Source organism: Palaemon carinicauda, unplaced genomic scaffold (assembly GCF_036898095.1).
Source record: "Palaemon carinicauda isolate YSFRI2023 unplaced genomic scaffold, ASM3689809v2 scaffold92, whole genome shotgun sequence".
Taxonomy (NCBI): domain Eukaryota; kingdom Metazoa; phylum Arthropoda; class Malacostraca; order Decapoda; family Palaemonidae; genus Palaemon; species Palaemon carinicauda.
Window position 1 is genome coordinate 73,820 of NW_027172226.1, and position 23,096 is coordinate 96,915.

The window sequence follows — 23,096 nt, forward strand, 5'->3', positions numbered from 1 at the left end:
AACTAAAATTAAATGAACAAAACTGAGTTTATGGTGGTGAGAAAGAGAAACAGTAAATACCCCCGAATAAACATCATAAAAGAACTGTGGAAGTCCTGTAGAGTAGGGTTCCCTTGCTGTACAGGACCAGATAAGCAGCCCTTAAAGTAAAGTAAGTAAAGTACATAAGTTTTCATGAACTTTTTAATTTCTCTACTCTTCTTTGAGATTTGGTATTTTGTATTTCATGAAATTACACTCATGTTTTGTTTATGTAGGGTTCAATGAAGAAATATAGCAGTGAAGTCTGTAACATGTGGTTGCCAATCTATGCAATCACCTGAAATTGCATCTTCTTTCGGTTATATGATCTCATCACTTCTATCTTCTCTTTAATTATTCTAATCCAAAAATTCCCTTGTAATAAATGAATGTGCATTTACTCCCAACAAGAATTTGCATCAATTTTTTTATATGGTCATTGCCCTATGCTGGTGCTTGAAAACATTATCTTGGGTACTGTTCTTGAAATTATTTTGAATATCGACTCTGGCAACCGAACAAGTACTCTTACTCTTAGGGAAGTTAAAAACTCCATTCAGTTTATTCATTCTTTCCTACTTTTCTTTTTTTCAATTAAGTTGAATATTCCAACTCTTACTGCATCTTCTTAATACTTTATCATGAATATTCCTAATTTTTCTGCATCTTGTTAACAACATGAATATTCTAACTTTTTCTGCATCTTAATAACTTGAATGTTCCAAAATTTTCTGCATATTCTTAATAACTTGAATATTCCAACTTTTCTAAATCGTCTTAATAACTTTAGTGCTATATTCCACCTTTGACTACATCTTCTTAACAACTTGAATATTCCAAATTTTCTTTACCTTCTCAACAACTTAAATATTCTAACTTTTTCTGCATCTTCTTAATTATTTGAATATTCCAACTTTTTCGGCATCTTGCCTTCCTTCTTTGGAATGGTGTGTTTACTAATAGTTAAGAAGTCACATCATTACCAGAGAGGTAGAGCATATTTGAGGCAGCTATGACTCTATCTCTTCATTATAAACAAAAATTTAATACTGTATTTCAAGCAATTATTACTCATTGAGGAACATGAAAAGTACAGAAACAACATTATCAAAGAATATATTTCCAAAAATTAGAATTTTCACGTACAAATTTATTTGGAGTTGACGGTCACAGGACACAAAGATTCGTATAATTTGGACACTGCCGTCTGAACCGCCCTCTGAAGCTTTTCATTTTCACACGTGACACTCTGAAATAAAGGAAGAGCTCAATCAAACTCCTGAGCTTTTGAAATCCTAAAAGATCAATATTCGGGCAAAGTTTGGGAGACACAGGTAGATGACTAGCAACTAAGGGTTTAAATATGCCTTTCATCTCTCTGCCTTTGCTTATGTTTATCAATATAGGGGTAAACAGGGGGGATTCCATATTACAAACATTGTATTCTATAAATATCACTACAATGGCACCAATCAAGGATTCAAACCAATGTTCTTTATTAATATTGATCAACGGAAGATAAGAGAATCTGGTTTTTCCATTTCAAAGACCTGCCATTGTTGTACAGTCCTACAGACTCCTAACTGTTATCTGTATCACCTAAAAAGTTCTTTGCTAAATCTGTTTTAAAGATGAATTTTTCCATAACTCTCTCTACCTTATATTGCTGCATCTTCTCGAGTAGTAATATGTTTAATAACTGTAACTTAAGCCATAGTCCAAAACTACAATATATAGTCAACTTAAGAACATTAATTTTGGTGTTCTAGAGAAAACGCCCTTTCTACCTTGAATACATTGAGGCATTCTGAAAAATGCACACTACAAACAAACCTTACAAGTCATGAACTAGAGTCACACTATATAGGACATTCTAAACTTCTTACCACAATATATTTTGCTCTCACTTTTATAAGAGATGATACCCTATTTTTTAAAAGCATTCAAGGACTCATTATCTGAAGTCCATCTACTTGTCCATAACCACACACTTCTGAGTGCAAGTCAGTACTCTTGCATACCCACACTGAATAGGGAAAGTATAAATATGAGCAGACCTAGTGAGGATCAACAAGGGGATTTTTGGTGTTTTGGTGTCCTGTTTGATAAAATTATTACTGTAACATTGTTGTTTTTAATACACCCTTCAAAGAAATATACTTATTATATATTTATATTCTATGCATAAGGGTTACCTTGGTATATATATTTGCATAGCCTAGCTATTGTTTAGACCAATATTTTAGGGTAACCTGGGCTACGCATGTTAGGTTACTCACTGATATACACACTAGGCCATATTGGCATCACTCTTGGGGTCATCAGTGCAAATACAGAATGAATGATTGTACATTATGTTTTGATTTAGGTGGCTTTTAGAAGATATTTTGGTTATATTGCCTTGGAACTGATTATTTTCTATCATGCAATGACTTCTGTGTGTATTACTGTATTTGTGTTCAATGGTTACATTCTTTGCTTATTTCATAAAAAGCTTCAGTTTTTAACAGCAATGATATACTTACTCAGAATTTGTTGATATATTTTCTTTCACGAATAAGGGTATAAACAAATCTATTTCAAGTGATACCTTATGGTCTGCTACCAAAACATGTGACACACGCATTATAAAATAAACCCAAACTATAATTGCATGAATGAAGAAGTCAATACTATACTACACAGTAAATAAATACATACCATATTTGTGAGATCAATATTAGCTTTGAGCTTGTTGACTGTTACGTATAATCTCTCTCCTTTGAAAATCCTGGGGATTGAATCTTCTCCAAATAATTCCTGAAGCAACTCAATTAAGCATTCCTGAAAATAAAAATTTTGATTGAGAAACAATATTACCTTCAGAATTCATACCAAAAGGTGAACTCATCTACTACTGCTTATGGGTTAGAACACCACGCTGCTATACCATAACCCTAATAAGCATCTATATAAAGAGTACAGCAACTAGTCAAAACATCCCATTGGTAACTTGAACAAAATGACCCACACTTAAAATGAATAAAACTACTAAAATACAAATAGAAGACATGTAAAATATACATGCATGCACGCTTACACACGAGAGAGAGAGAGAGAGAGAGAGAGAGAGAGAGAGAGAGAGAGAGAGAGAGAGAGAGAGAGAGAGAGTTAATATAGGAAATATTTATTTTAATGTTGTTATTGCTCTTAATATATTTTATTTTTCCTTGTTTCCTTTCCTCACTGGGATATTTTCCCTGTTGGGGCCCCTGGGCTTATATCCTCCTGCTTTCCCAACTAGGGTTGTAGCTTGAGAGAGAGAGAGAGAGAGAGAGAGAGAGAGAGAGAGAGAGAGAGAGAGAGAGAGAGAGAGAGAGAGAGAGAGAGAGAGGATATTAATATTAATACAGTACAATGCTTCATCATTTTCATACATTGATTATTACTGCTTCTTTAAGCATGAAATTTGGTTAAGTATCCGAAGAGTTCAGGGTTGCCCAATACCCATGGAATTTACGGGATAGCAGTTGGGAACCTAATGTCCACGAATAAGGAGGGAGCACTATATAATGTCTTAAGGAAAAAATATATTAGCAAAGCTTTGCCATACAAATTTTAGTCTCCTCTGGTAATCAAAATCTTAATTTATTCTATGTACAGTACAGTATACTTTTTAAACCTTGAGAGAAAATAACAATGAAATAACCTGAAAGATATATAGCTGTTTCTGCTAGAGGTAGTGATTGCGTAATTGTAAGTGTCTAATATTTCTATTGCAATATTTCATAGCGTGAGTATATTTTCTGGGTAGCTTACATTGTTGCTTCATTGGTATCGTATTTTAAAAGATATATCCAAAAAAACAATTATTTTTTATCCATCTTCTACAGACTTTTTTAACTATATACACGAAAAATTAATGACACGTGTAGTAAAAGAGATTTTCATCACATTTGTAATGGATGAGATCAAATAAATCTTATTGGGCTACATCTATTATCTATAGAAATATTGATATCAATGCAATAGAGCTCATCAACTTAGAAACAAAAGATTATGTTGAGAAAATCTTCTGGGAATCTTAGGTGTTTATACAGTGGTACCTCTACATACGAATTTAATCCGTTCCAGAACCAACTTCGGATGTAGAAAATGTTCGGATGTAGAAACGAATTTTCCCATAAGAATACATGGTAATTCATTTAATTCGTTCCTCAGCCTAAAAACCCCATAATCAATCCTTAATAAATGGCTACACAGAATTACACATAACAATAACATTACTGCATAATATGTAAGAAGCATGTAAAAAAGATAATTATAAAGAAATAATAAATAAAAAATGTGTTTTGTTGCCACTTTACCTTAGAGACAGGCCAACGCAGGTGTAGGATTTGCTACGCCGGAGACGGACGATCGGCGAGAAGGTAGACATGGTGTTAACATGTTCTTTAAATAAATACTCTCTCTCTCTCTCTCTCTCTCTCTCTCTCTCTCTCTCTCTCTCTCTCTCTCTCTCTCGTTCTTCTTCACTGTTAGTGTTAGAGACGTCTATTAATTTTTTCTGAGAGAGAGAGAGAGAGAGAGAGAGAGAGAGAGAGAGAGAGAGAGAGAGAGAGAGAGAGCGAGAGAGAGAGAGAGATTAAACAAAATGAGAGATTAAACAAAAATGTGTTGTGTACATATGATTTTTAACAGCGTTAACGAGTTGAAAGACAGTTAAATGTAACTAAAAAAACAATATCAGCGAATCTGAATTCCTTTATTAACTAAAACAAATATTGATACAAACACACTCGTGTGCGTATGCGCAAACACACACACACGCACGAGGAGACACGATCGGCGAGGAGGTAGAGATGGTGACCGATAACATACCGTAACTTACACTACGGAAATTTTAATCTAACTTAGCTTATTTATTTTTTTTTATTTTTATATTTCATATTTTTTACATTTTTTTTCTTTTGATTTTTTATTTTCATCACTTTCAGTGACGAGTTACGGTGTGTTATCGCAGTCACCATCTTTACCTCCTCCCCGACCGTCTCTCTTACTGCGTAGCAATTCCTGTTTAGTTAATAAAGGAATTCAGATTAGCTGTTATTACTTTCTTAGTTACATTTAATTGTTTTTCAACTCGTTGACGCTGTTAAAAATCATATGTACTCTAAACACATTTTTGTTTAATCTCTCTCTCTCTCTCTCTCTCTCTCTCTCTCTCTCTCTCTCTCTCTCTCTCTCTCTCTCTCTCGGAAAAAAAATAATAGACATATCTAACACTATAACAGTGAAGAAGAGAGAGAGAGAGAGATTTTATTTAAAGAAAATGTTAATGCTATGTTTAGAGAGAAACAGAAAAAGAGAGAAGTCTTATTTAAAAGAGCTTGTTACTGCTATCATGGTTTTCTTTGCTTCACTTTTTTCTTTCTTTCTGTTCATCACGCTGGCCCTTCTCACAAATGATCGTTGCCAACAATCTCTTTGTCCTATATCCCTATCAACAAAAGGCGTTCTCTCTCTTCCAGGGTATTGCTAAGATGTCTTGTAATAATGGTGATCCCCTTCGATGGTTATTTTCTTTAATGGCTGCCTTCAGCTTGATGATCCTCGAGATATTAGGCCTATTCCGGCCATATTGTTTAGCCATACAGTATCACTCACATGCACACTGCTCAAATGTTTTTCTATAATTTCTTGCTTCAATTCTAATGAAAGAATTGCCTTCTTCCTGTACTGAAACTTAGCTTCTTAGGCACCATGATTATAGGTAAAATCAAAAAGTAAATGTGAGAAAAGGAAGAAAATAAGCACTGTTAATAACAGACCAAACAGAGGACAACCACACGATACACACAAGAATAGAGAACTGAGCACTCGACGCTCAATGGCGTAATGTTTACTTCGTGTGTCAAAATAAAATTCGGGTGTAGAGTCAAAAATTTGCTCGAATTTTACTTCGGATGTTGGAAAATTCGGATGTAGATACGTTCGTGTGTAGAGGTTCCACTGTACTTCAATATCAAAGTGGTTACCTTTAAATCTACTAAATCTTAAGGAAATCTTTGGTGTTCGTACTTCAAAATCAGAGTTGTTACCTTAAAATCTACTTATATCTTAAAGAAATCAATGCTATTTATACTTCAATATCAGTGGTAACCTTAAAATCTTAAATCTTGAGGGATTCTTTGATGTTCATACTTTAAAAGTAAAGTGGTTACCTTATAATCTACATAAATCTTAAGGAATTCTTTGGTGTTCAAAATTCAAAACCAAAGTGGTTACCTTAAAATCTTAAATCTTAAGGAATTCTTTGATGTTCATACTTCAAAACCAAAGTGGGTACCTTAAAATATACTTAAGTCTTAAGGGATTCTTTGGTGTTCATACTTTAAAACCAAAGTGGTTACCTTAAAATATACTTAAGTCTTAAGGGATTCTTTGGTGTTCATACTTCAAAACCAAAGTGGTTACCTTAAAATCTTAAATCTTGAAGGATTCTTTGATGTTCATACTTCAAAACCAAAGTGCTTACCTTATAATCTACTTAAATCTTAAGGGATTCTTTGGTGTTCATACTTCAAAGGAAAAGTGGTAACCTCAAAATCTTAAATCTTAATGGAATCTTTGATGTTCATACTTTAAAAGTAAAGTGGTTATCTTATAATCTACTTAAATCTTAAGGGATTCTTTGGTGTTCAAAATTCAAAACCAAAGTGGCTACCTCAAAATCTTAAATCTTAAGGGATTCTTTGATGTTCATACTTTAAAAGTAAAGTGGTTATCTTATAATCTACTTAAATCTTAAGGGATTCTTTGGTGTTCATACTTCAAAACCAAAGTGGCTACCTTAAAATCTTAAATCTTAAGGGATTCTTTGATGTTAATACTTCAAAACCAAAGTGGTTACCTTAAAATCTACTTAAATCTTAAGGGATTCTTTGGTGTTCAAACTTCAAAACCAAAGTGGTTACCTTAAAATCTTAAATCTTAAGGGATTCTTTGATGTTCATACTTTAAAACTAAAGTGGTTACCTTAAAATCTACTTAAATCTTAAAGGAATCTTTGGTGTTCATACTTCAAAAGAATGGTTACTTTACAACTTATCTATAAAGTATAAATAGCTTTTTGCAATAAAGAAACCAAGTTACCTTAAAATGCATTCTGTCAAACCCTGTGGTGGGGAGGGTTGGAATGGTGATTTCGCTATTGTTCTCCAGGTCTTGCGCTTTAAGGATGACCTTCATTATAGCGTCGGCATACATGTCACTCGTCGGACTTGCAATCCACTGAAAAGATTAGTACACTTTCATTCATTTGCTTACAACAAATGTCTTAGGATCCTCATCAAAGCAGGTTACCTAAGAAATGTAGTTATTGTTCACCTGAACCTAAGAATTCTAAGATCTAGTGTAAAACATTAAAATTCAATTAAGACTGAATGCATATTCGCAAAGAATTAAGATATGAAATATACTATAGTAAAAGTACATTTCTTTCATTGATTACTTGTAAAACAAAATATGAAATATTAAAATCCTGAATGCATTTCAAATTAATTTTAGGAAGGGAATGAGTAGAAAAATATCACACTTTTCAAAAAGAACTTGTATTTTTCCTAACTATACAAATCAGATTCCTTTAATAGGAATAATATTTCAGCCTGGTAGGAACTTCGGTTATTAAACTCTATAAAAAGGTGCTGTTAGTTACTGGTGGGTGGCAGGGCAGTCCCGAACGCCAGTCAGTAAACTGAGCAGTCACTTTGCCCCTCACCTAGGGTTTGTGGGGTGGTTCAGGAGGAAAGTGAAACTTTAAGGACAAATACAAACCAAAGTCCTTTAATAGGAGACACACCTTTACGGGGGAGGATACATCAACACAGCAATGAAAACCCACACTGGAGGGAAAACCTCATCTCGGAGCAAGGAAAAAAGAGAGAGAGAGAGAGAGAGAGAGAGAGAGAGAGAGAGAGAGAGAGAGAGAGAGAGAGAGAGAGAGAGAGAGAGAGAGAGAGAGAGAGAGAATGTAACTTTATGCATACACACACACACACAAACGAAATATAGTCAGTATGGATGTGTGTATAAAATTAAATAGAAGTTCATATATAAAAAAGTTCATATATAAGGCAAGTAGCTTGCATAAAAAATATCTATATATTGAACAGCTGTTCACTAGGACCAACTGTATGTCAACTGTTTGCCTTCACATAGGAATGAATACAAGACAAATTTTCTATGTAAATCCCTGTAAAGATAGAATCTCCACCAATGTCAACTACAAACAACCCTCGAGTAATTCATAAATGCAATCTCAGTAATACACACTATAAAAAAAAAACCTTGAATTAAAATTAAGGGCTGCTTTTACCTCGATCACTACCACAGGTGGTTCCTGAATAATAGTCACAGCATCAAACACTCGTATGCTTTTGCTCTCTTCGGTATCTGTAAGAACCACCTCTACATTGCCGTACATGGAAGCTAGCAAATAATGGAGGAGTTGCCACGATCCTGAGTAGTGGATGCTTGTTCTCTGATTGATGAGAGACACAGAGAGGTCGCTGTACTCTGAAATGTTAATACAAAGTCAATGAGGAAAAATAAAACATTCCAAAGAAAAATAGAGTACTGTATCAAAAATATTTCCACATTTTCAAGGCTTTTCTTTTTAGAAAATAGCAGATAGGTATAAAACAACATAATGACCAAGAAATTCTCAGAACTATTCATTAAGCAACTAGTCTAGTATGCATGTAAAAATAGGTCATCAGTTATCATTATAATCATTATTATTATTATTATACAAAATCTATCTAGATGTATAATGTATAACTCACTGCCTAGTTCTTGAGGGGAAATAATATGACAGTTGAAGTTACGTTTCACAAGGACACCAGACACGACACCATTTTCCTTGGGCTTGTTGAGAGCCAAATCTCCCATAACCTGAAAATATCAACACTATAATAAATACAGTCATATAAACGTAATCAGAATCAATATCTTTCTTATAAACAAATTTTATAGATCCACAATTAGGGATAAATACCCTTTTTATTAAATAAGAAGTTAATCTAACAGGCTGTGTCCCATATCTGGTAATATGACCAAAGAAATAAGTATCATTTATCATCTAAGAGTGTATAAAAAAACAGAGTTCTAACACTGTTCCGCTTTAAGTTTACTTATATTCACTTTCCCCATACTCTAAAGTGTGCTGTTAAGGGTGAGTACAGATAGGGGAAGTAAGAATACGCGAGCGATTACAACAAAATCAACATATGATAACTTAACCTTCAGAATTACTATAATACAGTACACAGTACTGTACTTATATCTTTAGCTATCATAAACATATCAACAGAATAGAGACTAAACCAATGTGGTTATACCCTATAATGTCACTGCACTAAATCCACATTACCTTTGCCATTTTTTCACCCCGAAAGTGGAAGGTTACAGTCTCCAGGTTCTTGGGATTGTAGACGCTGACTGGGTCTTTCGTGATTCCCTCATATTCTCGCTCCACTGCGGATTTCAAGCGAGACATTTCTGTCATCTCTCCATGGACTAAAACCTTAAAAAAAGTAATCAAATGTTACGAGGTATAGCAGAAGGAGCAGCCATATAAAAACATATTCCTTACCACATATGGTTGAGAGATTATAAAAGCATGAAAAAAATTATTTCTTATTCTGGTCTTCAGCTACTGACTCTCTACTTCATTTGTTGGATAGAAACTTTTGGTCTCAAACTCCTTATTCATGATCTTAATATTAATCCCTGGCAATGTCATTCAGTTAGTTCTTTATGCATGTTGCATAAGATTTTTCATAATTCTGATCATCCATTGCAATCATATCTTCCGAGACTGCATCATCCTGTATGTAGTACTAAGTATGCGATTGATTCTAAGTCTTGCTTTCTCCATCATAAGGCGCAATACTACACAGTATTTTAGAAGTTTTATTCCAACTATGACCAGATTGAGGAACGATCTTCCTAATCTTGGAAAAGGTGAACTTCAGAAGTTAAAAATTTTTAAAATTCTTTTCTTTTGAACTGGTTATCAAGTCTTCATCCTATAGTTTATAAACAAAATGACTGATCTATCTTAACATTGTTATTGATCTTAAAATATTTTATATTTTCATTCATTAATTATATACTGTATAGTTTATTTGCTATTTCTTTTCCTCAATGGGCTGCTTTCCCTGTTGGAGCCCTTAGGTTTGTAGCATTTTACTTTTCCAACCAGGGTTGTAGCTTGGCTAGTAACAATAATAATAATTATTCTGCAATAAAAACTATAAGCAGTCAAATTTGTAAAAACAAAAGTGCCTTAGCATTTTGTACAATCAATATATTCCCAAACAAGGCACTTCTCAGTCATCATCTATTAATGCTAAAAAAAGGGACATTTTGGCCTTAAAATACCACTATGTCAAAAATTAAACCTCTAAACATTCCATGTTTTCCTGTTCCACCAAAATCTCAGATATCACGCAATATGTGGGTGATACACATATAACACTAATTCCTAAAGTTCCAGAATATTTTGAGACGCTACAGCACCTAGAACTATGTTGGCCACACGGTATAAGAATGAGAAATTTTGGCAAATATCAGGAATCCCCATAAGGAAAAAATCATGAAAGGCTACAATACCCATACAGAATAACACTTTGTATGGATTCTGCCGCAAATAAACAGCCAGAATATAGAAAGGAATAAAAATGTCAAAGAGGAGAATCGAAATGCTGGGCATTGGAGTACAGTTTGTAATATTGCTCAGGTACTATAGAATGGGAGAAGTACAAGAGGAAGGCCAAGGTTTGGGTGGATGGATGGTGTGAAGAAAGCTCTGGGTGATAGGCGGATAGATGTGAGAGAGGCAAGAGAGCGTGCTAGAAATAGGAATGAATGACGAGCGATTGTGACGCAGTTCCGGTAGGCCCTGCTGCTTCCTCCGGTGCCTTAGATGATCGCGGAGGTAGCAGCAGTAGGGGATTCAGCATTATGAAGCTTCATCTGTGGTGGATAATGTGGGAGGTTGGGCTGTGGCACCCTAGCAGTACCAGCTGAACCCGGCTGAGTCCCTGGTTAGGCCGGAGGAACGTAGAGAGTAGAGGTCCCCTTTTTTGTTTTGTTTCATTGTTGATGTCGGCTACCCCTCAAAATTGGGGAAATTGCCTTTGGTATATGTATGTATGTACTATAGAAAATTGCTCCCCCAATAAGCTATAAATTACTGGCCTGGCATAGAACATAACAGGTGAGAAGCACTATACAAGTTCAACCATATGAAGAAAAGATACAGAAAAGACACACTGGAAAGACATGTCAACTGCAAACACTATGAAACACATTTTCTGGGAAACCACATGGACCACACAGTTCCTTGTGATGACCTTCATCCCAACAGAGCTGCTACACTGTGCACAAGGTTTCTAAAACTAGCACCCTTCCAACTGGTGTTTTATTTTTTCACAATATGCCCAACTAGAAGTTTTATTCCAACTGTGACCAAGTTGTGGAATGATCTTCCTAATCGGGTAGTTGAATCAGTAGAGCTTCAAAAGTTCAAAGATGCAGCAAATGTTTTTATGTTGAACAGGCTAACATTAAGTCTTTTTATAGTTTATAAGATATATCTGTGTTGATGTTGTTACTGTTTGTAGAATGATTTATTGTTAATTGTTCTCATCATTTATTTATTTCCTTATTTCCTTTCCTCACTGGGCTATTTTTCCCTGTTGGAGCCCTTGGGCTTATAGCATCTTGCTTTTCCAACTAGGGTTGTAGCTTGGCTAGTAATAATAATAATAATAATAATAATAATAATAATAATAATAATAATAATAATAATAATAACTGTAATTAATAGTAATTTGAATTTTTTACTTTAAAATACCAGTAACCAAGAAAAAAAATAAACTACTGTATAATAGATAATGGATGCAGAATGCTCTTTTTCTTTTTATTCTTTTGTTCTAATCCCTTCCTTTAGCTATTTTCCTAAATTCTTGTAGGCTTGGGGATGACCAAATCTTCTACTGCTCTCATGTTATTTTTTAGATTGTTTCCATTTTTCAGCTTAACATTATAGTATAATCGACTAATTTATAACAATTTTCTTCATACAGAATCCTTCTGCCATATTTGCTCTCCATTTTGAGTTTTTAAAATTTTGAGAATTCTGAATATCTTCTATCTTTCATCAATTATCTTATTATCCTGGGTCTTTTACCTCTACCATTTTGATTACATTCTTCACAACTCCTACTTTTTGTATCTTCTACCAGTCTTTCCACCACTCTTCACTTTTTCTTGCATACACGTTTATCCTCCCCTCCTCTTCTATTACCCTTTGGATTGGATTTATGGACTTATGCTAAATAGACCCGTCCAAAATAATAGCATATGAAGCCAACTCAGCATAAACGAAATGAGTAAACTAACCACATTTGGAGGACGGATGGTTCGGATGAAATGCGACGTTTGCTCGTAGTCAGTGTGAGCTGAAAAAGATATGTACTCCACTGAACACTTCATGGGTAATCGCTGGCCGGACATCGTTGTAACTTCCTCTGGTTCTTTTAAAATTTCTTTTGCCAGTGTGCCTTCTACACAGTAACCTTGTAAGAGTAAAGATAATTCAATTCGCTTTCTAATGAAGTACAAAGAAATTAAAATCATTACAGAAAATCCAACTGTTTGCTACCCAAGAAAAATACAATATATTAAAACAGATTCTTGTAAATAATGAATGGTATACAGATTTCATCTATTAAATTACTATGAATATCCAACAAGATATTTTCAACCTAACTACAAAATTAAGCCTATTAGCAGCAAAACAAAGAAAAAAGTAGTATGTACAACTTTCCATTGAACCACAACCATTGGAAATAAAAAAAATACTAACCAGCAATAATAACACCATTCTTTGGATCTGGGCACCATATCTCAAAGAGTTCCCTCGACAGACCACTTTGCATCATACCCGGGGAGGCCATGATAACACAGGGACCAATATCTTCAAACTGGTCCATTCCCTATATAAAGAAAGTACCAGCAGATAAGTTATTTTTTCTTTAGTTTCATCTCTTGTCATTGCAAATAAAACAGTGTTCCCTATATAAAGAAAGTACCAGCAGATAAGTTATTTTTTCCTTTAGTTTCACCTCTTGTCATTGCAAATAAAACACAGTGTTATCTAAATATAAGTCGATGAAATATGTCGCTAAAAAACCTTACCTTTAGATTCGATATGTGTTTAAACTGGAACGGATTACTTATTGATATTTGGCGCTGAATTCTCTCATTCATAGCATGTGTGTATGTTTGGTAAACACTCATACATTTCTTAGCCAAAGCAGATGCATAGTATATTGGAATTTCGTGTAATTCAGGGTGTAATTGCCAGTATTCATCTGCAAGAAAGAAATAACAGAATAAACCTTATTTTCTGAAAAATGTTATTTTCATTAGTAAAATATATTTTTGAATATACTTACCCGATAATCATGTAGATGTCAACTCTGTTGCCCGACAGAAATCTACGGTCGGGATACGCCAGCGATCGCTATACAGGTGGGGGTGTACACAACAGCGCCATCTGTGGTCAGGTACTCCAGTACTTCTTGTCAACACCACCTCAATTTTTTCCTCGGTCCACTGGTTCTCTATGGGGAGGAAGGGTGGGTCAATTAAATCATGATTATCGGGTAAGTATATTCAAAAATTTATTTTACTAATGAAAATAACATTTTTCAATATTAATCTTACCCGATAATCATGTAGCTGATTCACACCCAGGGTGGTGGGTGGAGACCAGCATACATGTTAACAAAGAAGCTAAGTATCCCGTATTTTATTTTATTAGTTATTCAAAAATAACATAAAATAAATAAGTACCTGGTAAGGAAGACGACTTGAACCATTACTCTGCCTTTATTAAGTACGTCTTCCTTACTGAGCGTAGCGGTCCTCTTAGGATGCTGAACGACTCTTAGGTGCTGAAGTATAAAGGGCTGCAACCCATACTAAAGGACCTCATCACAACCTTTAACCTCGGCGCTTCTCAAGAAAGAATTGACCACCCGCCAAATCAACAAGGATGTGGAAGGCTTCTTAGCCGACCGTACAACCCATAAAAAGTATTCAAGAGAAAGGTTAAAAAGGTTATGGGATTATGGGAATGTAGTGGCTGAGCCCCCGCCTACTACTGCATTCGTTGCTACGAATGGTCCCAGGGTGTAGCAGTTCTCGTAAAGAGACTGGACATCTTTGAGATAGAATGATGCGAACACTGACTTGCTTCTCCAATAGGTTGCATCCATAACACTCTGCAGAGAACGGTTCTGTTTGAAGGCCACTGAAGTAGCCACAGCTCTCACTTCATGTGTCCTTACCTTCAGCAAAGCAAGGTCTTCTTCCTTCAGATGAGAATGTGCTTCCCTAATCAGGAGCCTGAATTAGTAAGAAACTGAGTTCTTAGACCTTGGAAGAGAAGGCTTCTTGATAGCACACCATAAGGCTTCTGATTGTCCTCGTAAAGGTTATGACCTTTTTAGATAGTACCTAAGAGCTCTAACTGGGCAAAGTACTCTCTCCAGTTCGTTCCCCACCAAGTTGGACAGGCTTGGGATCTCGAACGACTTAGGCCAAGGACGTGAAGGAAGCTCGTTTTAGCAAAAAACCGAGCTGCAAGGAACATGTAGCCGTTTCAGATGTGAAAACTATGTTCCTGCTGAAGGCGTGGATCTCACTTACTCTTTTAGCGGTTGTCAAGCACACGAGGAAAAGAGTTTTTAATGTGAGGTCCTTAAAAGAGGCTGATTGGAGAGGTTCAAATCTTGATGACATAAGGAACCTTAGGACCACGTCTAGATTCCAGCCTGGAGTGGACAACCGACGTTCCTTTGAGGTCTCAAAAGACCTAAGGAGGTCCTGTAGATCTTTGTTGGTGGAAAGATCCAAGCCTCTGTGGCGGAAAACCGCTGCCAACATACTTCTGTAACCCTTGATCGTAGGAGCTGAAAGGGATCTTACGTTCCTTAGATGTAACAGGAAGTCAGCAATCTGGGTTACAGTGGTACTGGTTGAGGAAACTGCATTGGCCTTGTACCAGCTTCGGAAGACTTCCCCTTTAGACTGATAGACTCTGAGAGTGGATGTCCTCCTTGCTCTGGCAATCGCTCTGGCTGCCTCCTTCGAAAAGCCCCTAGCCTACTATTAGGAAAGGTCGCATATAAACAAACATAAAAATTAATTTTAATAAGTTTATAATAAAAGGAAGTTAATCGAAGAGGCCTATAAAAGGCGGAGAGATATAAAATAAATCTATAACTTTGTTAAGCAAAATTAAGAAAGAGAGTCTATACTCTCTTCGACACCAACACTTCCGTCTAAGGGAAGGGTCGGCCATTTAAAAGTGAAAGAGAGTTCATACTCTCTTCGTCACCAAAATTAAATCAAATTAATTCCAAAAACTTGCTAAGCTAATGATAAAGCTTCCTGAATAGCGAAGGCTAAACTCTAGAGCAAATACATCACCAAATCGTGAACAATAACTCCAGAATCAACAGCGTATCCATGTAGGTCTAGCCGGAGGCACGACAGAGGAAAAATTGAGGTGGTGTTGACAAGAAGTACTGGAGTACCTGACCACAGATGGCGCTGTTGTGTACACCCCCACCTGTATAGCGATCGCTGGCGTATCCCGACCGTAGATTTCTGTCGGGCAACAGAGTTGACAGCTACATGATTATCGGGTAAGATTAATATTGAAAAATATAGGTTAATGAAATATGATTATTAATTATAATTATTAATTCCTACCTTTTCTAGTTGTTTCCAGGTATAAAAAATATCCATCTAAGATCCAAAACTAGTGCTTGATATTCAATGGCTATATCATAGACATTTGCTAAATGGATAAACCAGAAAAATAAAATTAAATAATGAAGTCTATCACCTTTTCTCACCAGCAGCACTAGTGTTCAATCAAAGGTCTTTCAGACAAATACTGGCCAGTTCTGTATGAGTCGAGCTTGACTCATTGGGCTGGTAAATCTCCTCCTTTCGATAATAATAATAAACAAATACAGTACACAAACAGGTGAATGGACATTGTATTTATGTAACAGTTAATACTTACCTAAAATTAAAAGGAGTTCCTGAGCACGACCCAAGGCAAATACTGGTATCAAGCACCGACCTCCTCTGCTGACGATTGTGTGCACTGTTGTTGTAAAACGAGATTCTCTGCTTTCTCTAGGTTCGTGGATGCTGACCCCGTATGTTGACTCAATCATCAAAACATCGGGTCGAATCTGAGGGATCTCTGCCATCATCAAATGACGATCTTCTTGCCTTGAAAAATCACCGGTGTACAATAGCTGTTGAAGAGAAATGAAGATGGATATGAAGTACAAAATCCTTTTAGCAGTTTTCAATTCCCTTTAACCCTTTTACCCCCAGGCTCTTTGGAATTTTCCAACCCTTAACCCCCAAGGGGTTATTTTTTCCCCAGCACATTTTGCAGTATATTTTTTTTTAAATTGCTCTAACAGCCTTAATTTTTGTCATAGAGAGGTCAGGTTGGTCTCATTCTCTTGGAGAATGCCTGAATTTTTTCAAAAAATTATCAAAAATATGAAAAAAAAAATTTTTATAGCATTTTTTTGCAAGGACGTACCGGTACGTCCATGGGGGTAAAGGGATGAGTTTTGTGAAACGTACCAGTACGTCCTTTGGGGGTAAAAGGGTTAATGTACAGTATAACCATTGGGATTCCATTGAATCAATATGTATGCAAGATGTTCTGATGGTTTGCTTTAGCATTAGATCTCCTCTTCATATATAAATCATAATTTCTAGGAAGCAACCTTGTATCTGCTAGTCATAGGCTGGTGTGGAGACAATGTGAGGAAATGGGAAATTCACTGAAGACACCTGTAATGACAAAATGTGCGATGTTTAACGTAACTCCAAGATTCTCTCGCTTTAGATTTCATTACAAGAGGACCTTTTAAAAAAAGGCAATGTGGGCACCTTGAAAAAGAAAAACACTAAACAAAGAAAGGTGAAATTTCTGGAAAGTTTTTTTTATTAAAAACACACAAAATCATAAGAAAATCAGTCCTGTATCTTGTTTTGATGAAAATTTTTCCACTCATTAAGTAATTAACAATGACGATAGAGCAGAAACATAATACTAAAGCATACCAAGAAACTTGCTGTTGTTTTCAAAAGCCACAGAAGTAAAAAAATTCTACAATCTTGAAAGTTTAGCCACTGTCCTCAGATAGAATTCTCTTGCTTAAGTGTACACTCGGGCCCATTATTCAATCTTGCTTCTCTTCCTCTTATTCTTTTTTTTATACTGTAGTTTATATATGAAAGATCTATCTTAAAGTTATTACTGTTCTTAAAATATTTCATCATAATTGTTCATCAATTTTCTTGAAATTTATTTCTTTCCCTATTTCCTTTCCTCACTTGGCTATTTTTCCCTGTTGGAGCCCTTGGGCTTATAGCATCCTGCTCTTCCAACTAGGGTTGTAGTTAAGCTAATAATAATAATAATAATAATAATAATAATAATAATAATAATAATAATAATAATAATACTGGCTGAACACCAAAATTGTAGCTAGTCACTACATTATCACTGTGCCAACCAACACGTGACTTTTAAAAGGGTCAGCATCTAGAGATAGTACAGTATAACAAAAGGTTAACTTATCATGTGCACCTTAAATTCAAAATAGCGTCATAAATACCTTCACACCCGCAATCTGAATCATGAACATTGCAGCACCGAGGACATGACCAGCATGGTAACACCAAAACTTGATGCCATTAACCTCTTTTTCTTCATGGAAGTTGATGACATTTATTTTATTCAACGAAGCATCGAGGTCACTCTCCGAGTACAGCATGTGTTCAGTTGCAATATTGCTGTGAAGAAAGATAGACTTTAATTACTACCAACCCAAGCTACATATAGTCAACAGCTTAACTTCTGAATTTCTGGCATTAACAACATCATTTTCATTGAAGTATAAAACTCTTATCTTGCTCTTGAAGTAGACCTGTAATCACTTCAAGGATTTTGAAAACGCTCAAAACATCGTAACTACTAATTAAATATTTTCCTACAATGCAGTTGATGGTATACAGTAATCCAGTATTGTACACATATAGAAATAAAATGAAGGGAGGATATCATAATTGACACAAGCCTTGCAACTAACCTAACTTTAATATAATCAGATAAAAGCCACTTGTAAATTGCTTTCGTCGGGTGAGTCATGTAACAGCGACCTCTAAAACGAGTTCTCATGAGGAACCAGGGCAGCCCACCAGCATGATCCAGATGAAAATGAGACACGAGAATCAAATCGATCTGTTCTGGATCTATGTGATCTACGAAAGGCAAAGCGCTCATCCCAGTCAGTGCAGGATGAATACCGAAGTCCAGCTGAAAGTAAATGAAATGTAGCAATTCATAGTAATATACCGTTATCATTATATGCAAGTCTCACTAAGACAAATGATTGGAACTACGTTCTTGATACAGGTAGTCGTCAACTTACGACCCAGATAGGGACTGAGAGGCATGTCGTAACTCAATCTGGACGTACATCAAACGTAAAAAGTGAAGTTTCTGTAGATGTATTATACTCTGTCATGGCACTATAATCATCTACATCATATTCTATCAATATTCACTTTCTGCATATAATTATTTTATTTTCTTGGTTTGTAGGATATAATATGCCTTAATAAAGCATTTTTGTATCTTACTTTTCAATTTTTGAAGCATTTTAACAATCAACATTTAGACTTTTTTTTTACCTTTGGTTGTAATCAGCTGGTCTCAAGGTCCTGATACTGTATCAAAAGAATGCACACATGCAAATAACAAGGCATATCATTTATACAATTTCTCAACATATTCGAAATATCTTCCAAGATGAATATTAAATCAGCATCAATATGTTACAGGATATCATAGTTTTCATACAGTTCGTTTACAGCCATTATTATTAGTTATCATATGAATACGTTATCTCTCTCTCTCTTTGTGCGTGAAAAAATGGTCATAAAGTCGAACAGTAGTAAGTCGACGACTACCTGTCCTGTAATCTGGAAGCAAACTAATAATATTTTTTGCAAGTTTATTGGTTCATATTAAAAGATAGCAGTATCAAAATATATCAAAACCATTTATAATTATAAGTTTAAAAAAAAACTGAATGATCATTACAGTAATATTAGAAACAGCAAATAAAGTACAGGTACTGTAATATCGTATGGAAAAAACACTTACAAGAACTTTCTTGCCCTTGAATTCTAAAAAGTGACATGATCGACCAACTTCCTGACCAGAACCTCTGTAGAAAAGAAAAAAAATAACAGCATTTTATTACCTAAAGTTACAGACAATGATTGAGATTTTAGAATGAAAGAAAATTTTGAAAAAGAAAATATTTCCTGGCATTGGCCTTTGAAGTGACACTTAATGTATGAAACCATTGTTAATTTCCTGCTCTTTCAAACTAGAGCTGCATTATGGTTTCTAGAAATGACAAATTTTTAAAGTAATTTGTACTTTTCCTAACTATACAAACCTGATCCCTTTACTTATATATGATAACAGCGCAAGAAGGAATAGGGCAGTTACAAACTTTAACGAGGTGTAAACAACCGGCAGGTAGTTTACCTTTCTGTAGTAAGTAGTAGGTTGGCCAGGGCACAAGCCACCCGTTGAGATACTACCGCTAGAGAGTTATGGGATCCTTTGACTGGCCAAACAGTGCTAAATTGGATCCCTTTCTCTCGTTATGGTTCACTTTCCCTTTTCCTACACACACATCAAATAGTCTGGCCTATTCTTTTACATATTCTCCTCTGTCCTCGTACACCTGACAACACTGTGATTACCAAATCATTCTTCTTCAATCAAGGGGTTAACTACTGTACTGTAATTGTTCAGTGGATACTTTCCTCTAGGTAAGGGTATCTAATTTCTCTTCCTCTTATTTTGTTAAAGTTTTTATAATTTACATAGGATATATCAATTTCATTGTTGTTACTGTTCTTAAAATATTTCATTTTTCCTTGTTTCCTTTCCTCACTGGGCTATTTTCCCTGTTGGAGCCCTGGGCTTATAGCATCCTGCTTTTCCAACTAGGGTTGTAGCTTAGCAAGTAATAATAATAATAGCAGGGAGGCAACTGGTCCCCACCTACCCTTCAACAAGTTCACCGCTCTTCACTATGACTGCAGCAAAGACTTACTTGGGGGTTAGTGTTAAGGGAAAGTTTGAGTAATTGACTCAGGTTTGTATAGTTAGGATATATTACAAATTTTAAAGTAATTTGTACTTTTCCTAACAATACAAACCTTGAGCTATTTATCATGAATACCTGTATACATTCAGTGAAGCTGGAAGACTAGCCATAAGACATAGCGGGGTTGGAGGAGGCACCCAGCTCACACACACCGGTGTTGTCTCGTCACTTTTGATTGCCGGCAGGACTTACAGGGGGGCAGGTGATGACAGCCTAATTTGTATAAAGAGCTTAAGATTTATATCGTCAGGAAAAATAAAAATTACTTTCAAATTTGTCATTTGTTCCGACACTTAACACAAACCCTTTTGCTCTTTCTTAGGGATGACTCACCCTTTAGGAGGGTGGAAGTCCAAACACACTGGCTGGTTTTTGACACAGGGTTTTCCCTTACGTGCTCAGCTTATAACAGGGAAAAACCCTGACACCTTGCTAAATTCCATGCAACAAGGAAGCTGATTGAGAAGAGTCTGAAGAAAGAGTACCAGGGGTCAAAGACACTAAAAAATTATTTCTTCAAGGAAGATCCCTCGTTGACCTCTTTCTCCTCCTGCCATGTATCTCCCACTGAGAGGATGGATACTCCCAACACTCCACACAAGGTGATGCCTGAGTACATGCCTGCTCTCTCCAAGCAGGTCATGTCTGGTGAGGGTCTACAGCTACCGCAATCATGAAAGTACCCCAGGTCTTTGGTGGCACTCCAGGGCATTTCTGTATTTTGGAAGGCATCAGTAACTGCAACATAAACATTCAAAGTAAAATACGCTGGAAAGAGACAATGCAAAATTATTAAAGATTTTAACACTCCAAGCCTGAGAAAACATCTCCTCTCACTGATGGCTGATATCTATGAGTTATTAGTGACTCAGCAGTGGGGCATTTGCCTCCCCACTACCAATAGGCAACTACCCTGTCAGTTATTAACACCTTGTTTTATGTTTTTATTTGCCGTATTCACAGCTTCGCTATTCCTAGGTAAACGGCAATGGTTTGTATTTTGTGTAGAAACAAAAGTGATTTATATCAACAATAATGGTGGAACCTGTAGAATAGTGGGTAGCAGTATTCCATACTCAATCCATAGAAACCTAGCCTAATTTGGGAAAAGCACCCCTTACTTAACAGAGGGCTATGCACAGAGCATCTAATACCAATCCCAATTTATTACCTGATATCTGTCAATTCATACACAACAAAACCAGAGGAATACAATCTCCTCTATAGCAATAGATAAACAAATATGTCTAGAATATGAATTACAGGCGATAATACCGTAGCTACAACATCTTTACCTTTTCCATGATACCGGTAACTAATTTCAGAACAATAATATGACCATCATCAATATGGATAAATCATATGTACCAACTGTCATAATCCTACTTCTACATCATAGACATTTATCAACAAAATATACCTTTTAAATTTTCTCCATCAAAACTATATTAATACCAAATTAATGGCATCTTGGGTGAGTTTAAATAAGGGGGTGCAATCCACAATGATGCACGAAACGGTGTAATAAGCTAGGTTATATAGTAACTAATACTGGTTCATGGCTTTGGTATTACTAATGGGGTGTATGATAAAGGCCAACTGTATGTATTATTACGTCTAACTTAGAATACGGTATTGTAAGGGGGTCGCAGGGGGGAGTTAGCCACAACATTAGGTAAGCTATAAAGGACTCGGGTTGTAGGTTAGGTTAGGGGGGGAAATTTTAAGTTAGTTTATGTCCATTTTTATATCACGAGGGAGGAACTAGCCACAACATTAGGTAAGCTATAAAGGACTCAGGTTGTAGGTTAGGTTAGGTTAGGGGGGGAAATTTCAGGTTAGTTTATGTCCATTTTTATATCAAGAGGGAGGAACTGGCCACTGATAAACAAAGGCTCAGAAACCGAGACATCAACTAAAAGCAAATCGATACAACTAGGTAACAGGGTAACTTACAAAGGAGTGATCTTCAATTCATCGCTTTCTTCATCAGGCACATTCAGAACTTGCAAGCCCGCCATTATCCTCTGGGCATTGGTAGCGGGACTTTTCAAATAATATAAAATTCCCAATTATGTAACATCGATCTTTTATGTCCTATGATAGTTTAAATACGGCCAGTGCCCGAGAAATCCTAAAAAATACGTAATTAAGTATCGTTAAACTCAAACACACAACATGACACCGAATGCTTGTTTACAATCTTCAATTCCACCTATGAAAATTAGTGTTAATCTTGTTCTTGTTCTTGTTGTTGGGCACCTCCTTGGGTTTCTTCTTTATTCTAATTCTTTTATTTTCTTCTCTCTTTTTTTCCACATTTGATAGATATATTTTTTTCTTTTCTCTATTCCTTCTTTCTTGAACAGCACGTTTCCTATGCCGCTCATTTCTAGAAAAATACATCTTGAGAAGTAGAATTTATGTAAAGTAATGCTTCTGGGTTTCCCACTAATCAGACTCTCTCTCTCTCTCTCTCTCTCTCTCTCTCTCTCTCTCTCTCTCTCTCTCTCTCTCTCTCTCTCTCTCTCTTATATATATATATATATATATATATATATATATATATATATATATATATATATGTATATATATATATATATATATATATATATATATATATATATATATATATATCTATAAATATATATATATATATATATATATATATATATATATATATATATATATGTATATATATATATATATATATATATA

General features: G+C 35.4%; 1 protein-coding gene across 1 annotated transcript; it reads right to left on the reverse strand.

Annotated features, from left to right (window-relative positions):
* Window positions 1–1,118: 1,118 nt before the first annotated feature.
* Window positions 1,119–22,707, reverse strand: Cpsf73 (cleavage and polyadenylation specificity factor 73). The gene is made up of 14 exons (XM_068369836.1): window positions 22,335–22,707; window positions 19,355–19,418; window positions 18,276–18,502; window positions 17,802–17,979; window positions 16,175–16,415; window positions 13,270–13,445; window positions 12,938–13,067; window positions 12,472–12,647; window positions 9,434–9,586; window positions 8,847–8,955; window positions 8,378–8,577; window positions 7,156–7,293; window positions 2,722–2,844; window positions 1,119–1,270 (listed from the first exon to the last, which is right to left on the reverse strand). The coding sequence occupies exons 1-14, from the start codon at window positions 22,397–22,399 to the stop codon at window positions 1,172–1,174; spliced, it is 2,079 nt and encodes a 692-aa protein (XP_068225937.1). The 5' UTR covers window positions 22,400–22,707; the 3' UTR covers window positions 1,119–1,171.
* Window positions 22,708–23,096: the final 389 nt, after the last annotated feature.